Source organism: Agelaius tricolor, unplaced genomic scaffold, assembly GCF_023055355.1.
Source record: "Agelaius tricolor isolate 1412-34295 unplaced genomic scaffold, bAgeTri1.0.p SCAF_1, whole genome shotgun sequence".
Lineage (NCBI taxonomy): Eukaryota > Metazoa > Chordata > Aves > Passeriformes > Icteridae > Agelaius > Agelaius tricolor.
In genome coordinates this window covers 32,580,352-32,592,518 of record NW_027269261.1, presented here as the reverse complement: position 1 = coordinate 32,592,518, position 12,167 = coordinate 32,580,352, and the positions used below count along the sequence as shown (strand labels likewise).

The 12,167-nt window shown below is 42.9% G+C and overlaps 2 protein-coding genes across 13 annotated transcripts in view; one reads left to right on the top strand and one right to left on the bottom strand.

Annotated features, from left to right (window-relative positions):
- SDCCAG8 (SHH signaling and ciliogenesis regulator SDCCAG8) overlaps positions 1 to 11,505 on the bottom strand; it is a 105,886-nt gene extending 94,381 nt beyond the window's left edge. The window contains exons 1-3 of one of the 5 annotated variants that reach the window (XR_011679472.1): positions 9,816 to 10,459; positions 3,507 to 3,668; positions 3,317 to 3,399 (exon numbers count right to left, since the gene is read on the bottom strand). Coding sequence is in view for 4 of the 5 variants with exons in the window: in XM_071428957.1 (XP_071285058.1) it covers positions 3,317 to 3,399; positions 3,507 to 3,668; positions 9,816 to 10,368 (798 nt within the window). In the remaining variant the exon portion in view is untranslated. Of the gene's footprint in view, positions 1 to 3,316; positions 3,400 to 3,506; positions 3,669 to 9,815; positions 10,461 to 11,033 lie in introns of those variants that run through there. The other 4 variants (XM_071428984.1, XM_071428957.1, XM_071428965.1 and 1 more) reach the window with 4 other exon arrangements.
- Positions 10,441 to 12,167, top strand: part of CEP170 (centrosomal protein 170) — a 95,711-nt gene continuing 93,984 nt past the window's right edge. For all 8 annotated transcript variants that reach the window (XM_071428915.1, XM_071428908.1, XM_071428938.1 and 5 more), the window contains exon 1: positions 10,441 to 10,642. The gene's annotated coding sequence lies outside the window, so the exon portion shown is untranslated. The remainder of the gene's footprint in view (positions 10,643 to 12,167) is intronic.

Here is a 12,167-nt window from a genome sequence, read left to right as displayed (position 1 = left end):
TTTATGCATATCCCTATTTTTGAAACTCACACAATTCTAACACCTATGATTTTGGGTCACAAACATGCCTTTTTGTGCAAAAATATTCCATTATATATTTCCTAAATATAATTGAAGTCTAAAAAAGATCAAAGATTCAGAAACCTACATCATTGTTTTTTAATATTACTTTTGAAATATTCACCTTTGCAAAAAAAAGGCCAAAAAAACCCAAACCAAACCTGAACAAAAACCCCACACAGCAAAATAAAAAAAGCAAACCAAGTCGCTAATGGCCATTACATGTACTAGTTATCTTATCTACAGGTTCTGCCAACAATGCATTAAAATTCCTTGTCCAATCCTTATAAAGGTAAAGTCCTTAAATTAGGATGAGATGAAAGTTTCTAGTGACAAAAACCTTGTAATCCAATTATACAAATATAAGTATTGGCTTATAAAGAGGGGGACATTCTTGAGATATCTGGAACCAGGATTGCAGAGACAAATGGAGGATACCCAGAACTATCTGAAAAAACATCCCTTTAGAGAAGGAATTCTAAATTTGCCACATATTCTGCCTAGCTCAGTAGACATAAGCTCCATGTTCTACTGACTCAGAATTCATCCTGATTTAAATCCTTAATCCTAACTACTTTATAAATTAAAACAAAAAAGGAACCACACTTGTTAAAGTATATATAATATAGCCTTGATAATATTTGTAAGTCATCTGTTTCTCTGGCTCCTATTCATCCATCCCTCTTCTCTGAAAATGTAATGAACACCTTGCAGCTGAGACCTCCAGCTGCCTCCCTGACAAGATTACACCACAGCAATGTTAGAAAAATGTGGAAAAACTCCATTTCTATTCAAATTATTTTTCACTGAAAAACAGTTCTAATGTTTAAACTGAGAAACATCACTGTAATGTAAACAATAGTGCTAAGGAATTTTTCACTAAAAAGAAAATAACAGGTAGTGTATTTTCTCAACACAAAAAGATCTCTGTGATTTTCTTTTTACATTTTTAACAACATAATTGTTATAAACTGATTGTAAATTGATTTGGGATTTTTTAATTAATGTTCTCACAATATAACATGTAAGAGAGTGAAAGAACAGAGGTCAGAAGAGGCATGATTTTAAATCTTGCCAAATATTAAAATCAGAACTGAAAGACACATCTGATCAGTATGAATTACCAAACAATTATGCCAGAGTTTTGGAAATGCTGCTCACACTCAAATACTTAATACTGAAAAGGATTTATAAAATATAAATGCTTAGCAGCTCTGGAAGCCAGCATTCAGCACGGTGACAAATAGTTTTGCCAACATCACAAATAATTTGGCTCCCCCTTGTACTTTCCCAGAATGTCTCAAATCTCAAGCATCTAAACCACAGAATTACAGAAATTCTGCCATCCTATAAACTGGCAGGAGACAACAGGAATTCATCACATCTCCAGCTATAAGAACAGTGTCAGGAACAGAGGTTGGTTGCAGCTAGGTTAGCCAAAACCCAGCTGGCAGAGCTGCATTGTTATATGAAGCAGTCTTGCTGGGCCTTGACCTCAGGTGATAAAGTGTAGGGCAAAAGGAAAATTTCTGCACAACCATCTGGGTGTAATCAGAAGGAAAGGATTTAATCATTTGATGTCTATTGCAACTTTAATCTATGGGAAAGAAAAGGGAATTTTGTTGCAACAATATTATTTATATGTGTGAAGTGTGGTAAAGGTTACTAAAGTGTATAATTTTGGTGAAATGTTATATTTAGCTGTAGATCCTGCAGTCATTTACTATTCAGCAGTCATCAGGTATTTCAGCATCACTCAAAGCAAAAGGTTAAGGTTACTCATAATCTAAGTTTGCTTTCCTCGACCTTTGGAAAATTGGATTCTTTTTATACAAGAAGCATTTCTGCAGTGTCCAGTAAATCACCGGACAAACTCATATTTTATGAGTGCTTGGGCTTATTTTTGGTGTGTGTGCACTTTTGCAGTTCAACATTTTTTTGAGCTTTACACGTGGTTGCCTTCAGAACACTTTCATATCCTCAAGCAGATGGAGGACAGCTGCAAAGGAGAGTAAAGCCACCACTTCACAGAATATCTCTCACTGGAAACTTCAAGAGGAAAAAATGGGGCAGTGCTGTACCAATACAGTAAATTCTCATTTTTTTCTTTGTTAATTCCTTCACTCTTTGATCCTCTCCCTGAAAGCACTATCCCAAGTTTCTTAGATAAAAGTATTCCAGTTTTTAAATTCTCCACTCTAGTAAAACTTCCCAATATGAATAGAAAACTTCACCAAAGATAGAATAAAAGATTCTTTCCCTCCCTTCCAAGGCTAAATACAAACTGATATCAATTCAGGTCATGCCAAGCCATCCAATGATCCATCAATCCCTTGAGCTACAAAACACTAACTCTTTCCTATGCCATTATGAGGCAAAATACTTGGCAGGACAACCATACTAAACTCATGGGTCATAGAACACTCAAAGTTAAATAAAATTCCTTAACATCAGGACAGCAGAGCTATGCTCATTACACAGGCTGAAAGCAACACAGCAGGAATACAGCTCTTAGATTATTCTGCTGTTAACTTTGACAGCAAAGAGCTGCTTGTCTTGCTTTAGTATAAGCCAAAAATATTCAGTGTAGGCCATCAAAAGATAAAACCGCAGCAGTGCCTTTGAATTATTTTTCTGTGGAGATCCTAGCAACTCTCAGCTGCTCTGTAACTGAACAGTGCATCACACGTACTGTGGGGCAGGTCTGCTTCAATGAAGCAGCATCTGAGAAGCCCTTGTAGGGTTTGCTCCTTGTAAGGTTTGCTCCTTGTAAGGTTTGCTCCTTGTAAGGGAGTAAACAAACTTTGACAGAGACCACTGCATTTTGGCAGAGAACTACAAAACCTGTTTTTGCATGAACATCTCTAACTCTTCCAAGAAAAAGCATAGTTAAAGCATAAGAAGGACACTGAGAATCCTTAAGGATTCACTAAGAATCCTACAGTCAAAGGAAAAAAGAGCCTGCTTTTTCAGAAATTTTTCTTTGTTGTCTATTCCAAGTGTTTTCAAAATGAAAAGAATGGATGACCACACTACATGGTCAACAAAAAGAGGAGAAAAGTATAAACCCTGTATTACAGATTCCTTTTTCTTCCATTATGGTCATAAGGATGCTAAGTTTTGGTCATAGCCTCAGTAAGCTCCCATATTTAAGACTGTTAAAATGATTCAATGTTTCCTTTTTTCTCTTTATACTATAAAATCAACATGCGTGCCATTTATTCAAGCAACACAAATGAAACCAGAAGAAACTTACATGGAATGAACTTTTCCTTCTTGAGGGAGACTCTTCACTTTCCATTCTTTCTTGGTGTTGCAACAAAATTTTAAGTTGGTTAACTAGGAAGAGATAAAAACCATTATAACCAATAAATAATTACTTTTTTCATTGAAATTAGTATAATTTCTAACAATGTTTAAATCATTTGCTTTCAGAGCAGTCTTACCTGCATGACTGTGTTGCAGTTCCTGACTGGCTGCAGTCCCACAGTCATCACTCGCCCTGTCTGCATTGCCACTCTCCTCATCCACAGAGGACTGGTCAAATCCAGCGCCATCACCTTTTGCCAAGGCATGTTTCAGTTGAGAGATGCTTTCACTGGCACGCTCTAAAAAATACCCAACCACATCATTAGCCACAAGAAACAACAAAAAAGAAAGGGTTTACTGGCTATTATTTTAAATGGGAAAAAACATGAGAGGACTACAAGCATTCAGCATGTGTCTAGCTTGACTACTTGACCTAAACTCAGCCATTGGAAGCAATTATCTAATGCAAAGAGCCAAAAAAACCCTACCATATTTGAAAAATATCTTAGCCCCTCAATACATTAGGACTTTGCAGCAGCACAATAATATACTTGACCCTATATAATAATATACTTGACCCTAAAATATTTCCTAGCACATGCACCTTCCATACTTTTCAATGAACCTAAAGCTCATGCTATATTTTCTACAATATGCAGGATTGGAAACCAAGAAAAATGTTTTTGCATTTTAGCGATGCCACCTCACATTATTACAAAGCAACATGTCACCCTGAGTAAATAAAGTAATAACTCAGAAAACCAAGCCACCATAAAATAGTTATTTAATAAAGACCAATGACTTCTGAACAGTGTGAAAAATAAATAACAACACACATTATTCTAGAAAAAAGACCCAACAAACACAACAGAAAACCTCTATCCATATAAATATAAATATTTTCAAGAACGGATTTACTGACAGATGATACAATAGAGGTCTTATCTAATGTTCAATATATTTTTTTCCTTGTATTCCTTTCTAAATTTTTTCTTTGATTCAGCTGACTTCACAAAAATCAAGCATATTTTAAACAGTCAAAATTTAGTAAAAGAAACCCAAATACCATTTACAAGGCAATGACTCACAAAAGAAGGGTTTAGGTCAAATATTTGACTTTTGGCGTACTTAAGCTCTTCATCCTTTCTTGAGCATTCCAGGATGCTATGAGGGCGGAAGAGCTAATTGAGAAATGGCAGAAGTATCTCACTGATGCAATGGCTTAGATTTAGCAAACTATGTTGCAACCATTTGTTGCCAAGAAGTGTTCAATGTCATTTAAGTTGACATGTGGTGTGTCATCTGAGAGCATTAAAGTTCCTTCATTTCCCCATTCCCTGCAGATGTCTGCCAGAGAACCCCAGAGTACCAGTATTTGCTCCCTAGCCAAGGGACAAACAACAAGACAAACCAAACCAGAACCAACCAAGCCCATATATATTGGTTTACCCAGAACTTCTCTCTCTTTGTAGTATTACAGCTTCTGAACTCCAAGCTATTACTTCATCCATAAAGATAACAGAGATCTTCTTATACTCTGTCCTCTTTCTCCATAAACATACAGGCCAGTAGTAGTGAAACACAATAAAACCATTATCAACGGCACACTGATGCCAATTTTTTCTTTACTACACTTTCTTGCCTCTGAAATAATGTCACCATATTCTGGAAAGTGTCATCAAGTATTTCCTTAAATATCTTAAATGCTTGCATATTTTCAAATTACTAACATTGCTGTCATAGGCAAAACACCACTGGGAAACTGGGAATTAGGAGGTCCCAGTGGTGTGGCTTTTCAGATACAAAAGATCAAACATTTACTTCAGTAAGAGTTGAACTAGATGCCTAAAAGGGAATAAATACATTACAGTACTTTTTATTTCCAAAGTAAGGTACATAATTTTGGGCATTAGGATAAAAGACAATACACCAAGGAGTGGAAAGACTATGTTTGTTGTTTCTAACAATGTAAAAATATTATTTTTAAATATGAAAGAAATTTTAAAAAACCACTGTGGATGCAAACTACAGGACATAGAACATGATTAATTTTTTAATCAATTCAGAAGCAATTAATTTTAAGTCTTCCCAATTCAGTTTCAGTTAAGCTACTCCTGTAATAGTATATTTTACAGAAACATGGCCTCAGTGAAAACATACTTCAACACCTGCTCACATGCAGCACTATGATTTGCATATCAAAATCAATCAGCACCTGTCTTTTCAATGTCTTAACAAGACTCTATAAATAAAATCCAAACACATATTCTTGTTCTATGCTAAAACATCATTGAATTGCTATTTCCTATTGGAACAGCTGATGATATAATTGAATTTGGGCTCATGTGGATTGAAACTTTAAAAAAAACCACAACTTACTATTAAGCCCTTTGGTTTTCAGTGTTCAAAGGATCTGAGATGATTATGAAAAATGACAAGCTAGCACCCAAATCTGATGGATCAAACTCAATACATTAAAAAAAAATCACTGTAACAACAATTTGACATTGAAGTCAAAACAGGAAAAAAAAAACCCAGAAGGCATTGAACCAGTTTAGCATTGCCTAAAAAAGAGAGGTTTTCTCAGGCACTGCACAGAACTCTTTAAAAAGACTACTTCTTTAAATGAAAGCACCAAAGCTACCTCATTCATGGACTTGGAAACGCCATAGAAAATACTCTGGGAGCAAAATAATCCATCATCCAAAACAACAGAATTGCCTGAAAGACATGGAAAATAACTCCAGCTGGTAGAATCATTAAGCAGCATAAATTGAAGAAATCAAATGGCAACTCTATGAAAAGGTTGTTATAAGTGTCACCCAAACCTAACAGTCCAGTTCTAATAATGCCTGCAAGAACATGAAGTTACTGGCTATAAATTCAACAAACAGCATCACTTGCTGATATCTCATGGTTCCCAATCAGCAAATAGCCTTAGAAAATTAGAGAAGGAATTACACTGATTCTTTAGGTCTTAAAAAAAACCCTGTAGAATTTTTGTGAAACAGTAACTGACAAAACAGACAATTACAGACAAAACACTACTGTGCAAGCAGAAAGATTATAGCCATTTTAAAGAAAACTTTCCTGTCCAAAATTAGATCAACACTTGCTTCCATTGACAGCTAAAAACCTAAAATATTATACCATATATCTTTTCAGTCAAGTAACTGCTGAAAAATACTGAAACGGAGAATTTGGTTATAGGGTTTTTTGTATTTAGCACATCTTGGAACTTTATTTCCCATTCTGACATCCAGCTCTTCTTTCTTGGCTGCCAAACACAGGCATGTTACTGTGGAAGTAACACACTATATGACAGTTTTGAGACTAAAACTATCCTGTCTATCACTACCTGTGCTGCTAGGATTTTACATGCAGCAATGAGCAATACCGGGCTGTTCATTAGTCAGGCCTCAAAAGATCCCAAGATGTGTGAAATGCTCAGCTGTTCCAAAATAATTAATCCTTCTGCTTTGGTTTCTTGGTGTCTTTTTTTATTAGAAATAGGTAATTTTCAGCATAACTTTTACCAAGCTAGCATCTTTAAAAGCACAGCTGCAGCAGTCATTGTCACAAGTTTCTACACCAGCCCTTTCTACAGAGCATTTGCCTAAGTTATAGAAACCCTCACATGTGAAAACCTTATTGCCAAGTTCCTTGTGGCAGATTCTCCACCTTTCAAAGAACATTTTATGTTCAGAAGAATACCTAGAAACACCTGCCAAATAAAAATAAAAAGCCTAAGCAAAAAAACCCCATTAAGAATGTAATTCTAAGCTGCTTCAGTGTGACAGCTAACTTGTAGCAATGGAAACTGGGACACATACTCACTTTTCCTAAGGTGGCTTTGACTTCCCATCTCTCCTGTTTTATTTTTGGAACTGAATAAAACAGCCATAAAATGAAACTTTATTCAGAAAAGTCTTATCTTGTCATCTGTTTCTCTTAGCGTTTGCATCTCCATTCTCTGAAATTATGTAGGACACTGCACTCAGCAATGCAGTGGAATACAGAATGTAATTTCCACAATATCCTAAGACAGACTTGAGGTAGACAAGTTTATCAGGCTCAGTAACAATCCTAAAAAGGATTGTTTGCCCCTCCTTTGCTCCTGCTCTTCCACTGTCTCAGGTCCAACAGTGAGCCAGCGCTCTTTATTCAAGAGGCAGAAAACTCAACATAAAAATAGAAGCTAATAGTTTTCTGTTCAAGAAACCAGAAATATACTAGAAACAAAGAACTGGACTCTAAATAGCCCTCCCAATTTACTGCTGTTAGGAGAAAAGGGGAAAGCCACAGGAGGGCATCACACTCTGCTCTTGGCAGTGGTGTAGTAGAAGGCCCATTGGACATTTACATTATGCCTGTCAATTTTCAGTTATTAATATGAATACAGCATATATGAGCTCACCACTCATTCTCATTTACAAAATACCTCTACTCCCTTGAGAACTTCTTATTAGAAATATTATCTCCTAAAGATTTTAAGGTTCATTTGAAATTGTCTCAATTATATGAAAGTTTACACAGTAACCTAATAACCCCAACTGTACAAATACCACCCTTTTAACTTAGCACTACACATAGTACTAAAGACACAGAGCATTAAAGATTTTCATTATACAAGGTCAGGAAAAGCTACATTATAGAACCTCTGTTATTTATCAAAGCCTCTCTGTTGAGCTCTAAGACCAGTTAGGTCTTAAGCAGGTTTTTTTGGTACAGCTTTCTGCCCTCTGGCCAACAGACTCAATTTACTGAACACTCAGGCTCCCTGTCTTCTGAGGGATTTCCTTTTGCAACAAAGGACACTGCCTTGAAATAATCAGTTGCTCTTTCAGAACTTAACCACCTTTCCATCAAACTGAGTAAGGCTGTAAAGTGATTCTTCTGGTGTCCAGCATGGGTAGAGAAAACCTGTTGCCATGAGCTCAGCCTGCATCTGGATAATGTCAAGCATTACAGGCAGGTTAAGAATGCTGTTTTTCAAGAACATTAAATAATGCCCAAAGCATGCCACCTAAAATTGCAGAACCCGAATGACAGGGTCATCCCAATGGGGAGAAAAATCTCAAGCTGTATAACAATATAAGAGAAATAGGTAAAGCATTAGATTTGACAACTTTGAGAGTAATGATGACCTATTTGTCCTACAGTAAATTCCTAACACTGGCAGTAATGATGTGGAAAATGCTGTACAGCTCAAAGGAGTTAAAAATTGTACATCACTGAGAAAAAAAGAGTTTCTTTGAGAAATGCAATGGAACTTAGGTTATACTGCCCCTGTATTGGGGTTGTTTGTGCATCACCATATTCATTTCTACATGAGAAGCACCCCCAGATATATGAAATCGAAACTACCTTGGCATCATATGAAAAGAAAATTCTTGTTTCCAAGAATGTAAAGGGGAAAGGCTCACCAGAAATTCAATTAATTAACAAATATAATGGATCCAGAGTAAGGGGATCCAGTCAGAAAAAGACAAAATGAAAATAAGTTGTATGAAGAGAATACATGCATCCAATGTATCCATTAGATATGGTCAGCTCTAACAGTCTTACACACAGTTAAACAGCCCTGATATTTGTCATCCTAACTGTTCTGCAATAACTGTTAACTGCAAGTGTCGAGCAGAATTACTATGACCATTTCATCTACAGGAAAAGTAAACAGAAATTATTCCTCAAAGTTATATCTTGTGGAACAAAAGAAATCTATCGCTAATGTGGGGAACTGATGCTCCTTTGAGAAGGAATGAAAAAAAAAATTTCCTGAGAATCGAATATCAAGTAGCTATTTGAAAATGTTTCCATTGTTTTATCCTTGTTTCTTTCTTCTTCTTTTGGCAACGTTGTTTCTTATGGGACAGGAAACATCCCAACAAGCCATGTGGGGGTGCTGTGCTCAGAACACAACTTTTCGCACCAGTAGGTTCGCATACCCACAAACTATCCACTGGCTTTCTTCAGAATTCGGACATTTACTTTGCCCAGCCAGTGACAGTCTGAAGGCTGGTAAGCCCAGGTGTCACGGTGACAGATTCAGGTGCTCTCTGTCGGGCTATACACCGCGCCTCTTGGACAAAGCGGCACGTATGAAACCACTCGCTGACACGGGGAACAACCACTCTCATCAGAATCCATTTGTACCTTCATCTTTACCACGACTAGAATCCGATGCTTCAAGGATGGCCAAAACCCTCACACGAACCAGAACCGCCCCCAAAGCAGCAGCGGTCCTGCCCGAGCCGCGTTACGGTCAGATGCGAGCGTGTCACAGCAAGAACGGCGCCTGCCATCGGCTGTGGGGACAGCCCGGCACAACTTCCCTGCTGCGCGCCCGTTCCAGCCCGGCCAGGGCGCTCCGCGGGGCGGGGGCAGCCACAGACCCGGGCGGCGGCGGGGGCGGCCCGCCCTCACCCCGCGCCCGTGCCGCTCACCTCGGAGGCGCCTCTGGTACCGCTCCAGGGACTCCTCCAGGGCGCGCTCCCCGCGGGGCTCCCGCATCGGGACGCCGCTGGCCGCCGGGGAGCAGCCGGCGCTGTGCCCCGGCACCGGGGGCTCCCCGCGGCGAGGCTGGGGGACGGTAGTTCCACCCGTTCTACCTTCCCGCGTTGGGCTCTCGGAGGAGCCACCTGCGGGGCTCCCTCCGGCACCTGGTGGCCGACCGTTGCCGTCGGCCGCCGCAGCTGAAACTAGCCACGCCAGGAATCCGTCGCGCTTCCCGATGGCGGGAATGCCGCCGCCGGGACTACAAGTCCCGGCATGCACCGCGCCGCCGGAGGCAGAGTCCCCGCCCACCGCCCACCCCCGACAACCGGGAAAGGGTGGTCGCCGCAACCCGTCTCCCCTTTGTTGTGGATCGCGGCCGCAGTCGCGCCTGCGCACAGCACAGCCCGTCCGCCTACGCCCTCGGGCCTGCGGCGGGCTCAGCGCCGGTTCCGCCACGGCCGGGGCGGATCGGGGCGGAAAGCGCCGTTTACCTCCCGCCATCGCCCGCGCGGGGAGCGCCCGCAGCCCGGGGAGCGCTATTGTCTGCGGGCGGCGCAGGCGCACGCGGCCCCGCCGCCGCCGGGCCCCGGCGCGTGCGCAGTGCGGCGCGGTGCCGCGGTGCCGTTAGCCGCCGCTATGTGCAGGGAATAACGCCGGGGCCGTTGCCAGAGGGACACCGAGCGCTCCGCCCTCGCTCCCGCATCCCGCGGGATGCCGGCCCGCTGAGCACCCGCTAGCGACGGCCCCTCCCCGGCGCGCGAGCCTCCTCGGAGGGGTGAGTGAGGACGATGCTCCTGCCGCCGCCGCCCTGGGCTGCGGGTCGGGCGGGAGCCGTGGCGGGGAGAGGGGCCGCGGTCCGCCCGGTGCCTATTGTGTCAGGAGGTACCCGCCCGCCGGGACCCAGGCGGGCTGCGGCCGGCGGAGAGGGAGGCAGCACGGTCTGGGCACAGCCCGCTCCCCCTCCCCCGTCCCCGCCGGGCCCGGAGCTGACTCCGCGCCCCCGCCTCCCTTTCCCCTCGCCAGCGCGGGGCGATCGCCGGTGCCGGGGGGCATCCCCTCAGGCGGGACGCGGACGGCATCCCACGTCTAGCATTCGGTGCTGCTGGATCCCGCTGCCCGCGTCTCCCTGCCCCTGTCCGCCCGCGGGGCGCCCCCGGCACACCCACCCAGCCAGCCAGCCCGGGGCTACGCAGCCTCCCCTCCCGCGGGCGGATTTCCGCGGTTCCTGCGGAGACGTTTCCAGAGGTTTAATTTTTTTTTTTTTTTATGACCTTCTTTCACTGCCTGCCCTGGGGCTGGAGGCAGCGTGTTTCTCCGGATTTAAAAATCAGTGACGCCCTTCGTCTGGGATGCGGCGTTTCCCCCCATCTCCTTAAAATAATGTCTTCTGTGAAAGGGTGATGGAGAAAATCTGCGGGTTTCGCCTTTTCTCGTGTTGCGTATTTCCACCCGACGAGTCAGGTCCCCTGCTTCCGAAAATATCCTCCCGAAGGCGTGAGCTTTTCCTTTTTCCAGGCGCTTCCCGGGAAAAACATGAAATCAGGGTTTTTGTCCCCGGCGGCGAGGAGCAGCCGGGCCCACTTTGTGCGCCCGCCGTGGGGACGAACGGGTTACTGCGCTAACAAAAACCCGATGGCGATTTTCGAGCAGAAAGCGGCGTCGCAGCGGAGGAAGCGGGCGGGAGGGGCGGAGCGGGGCGGGGGCGCTCCCCGGGCCCCGCTGCGCCCCGGGGCCGCCGGGCAGCGGGGCCGGGAGCCGGGCGGGCACGGCGAGCGCTGCCTGCCAGCCCCGCCGGCCGCCCTGTGCTGAGCGCTTTTTCAGCATAAGCCGACAATTAGCCCATCAATGCTCCCGGCTTGATGGAAAAAAAAAGAGATGTAGATGGTATGCTGATGAGTTGTGTGTACATAAGGATTGCGTTATTGTGACAGGAGATTAGATAGCATCCACTGATCTGCACTTGGAGGAAATTATTTTCTTCCCTGTGAAAGCAAAGGTACTCATAAAATATTTAAGTACTTTGAAAGAATAAAGCCTGTTCTTGCATTGCGATGATCATCTTTTCTCCTTTGGAATGCCATTCAAGGCTTTGTGACAGCGCTCTTGGCCCTGGGCTTGTGTCTGCAAAATGATACGTGGGATGGGACAGTTTTTGTAAACTGAACGGAGGAGACATGATTACATGTGCTGTGATTTCCTACGATTAATTTCCTCTAGGAATTACTTTATGTCCAGATGCTGAGAAGTGTGTCTTGCTAAACTCTGCTGATATGGAAGCTCCTCAACTTTCAATTTTATTT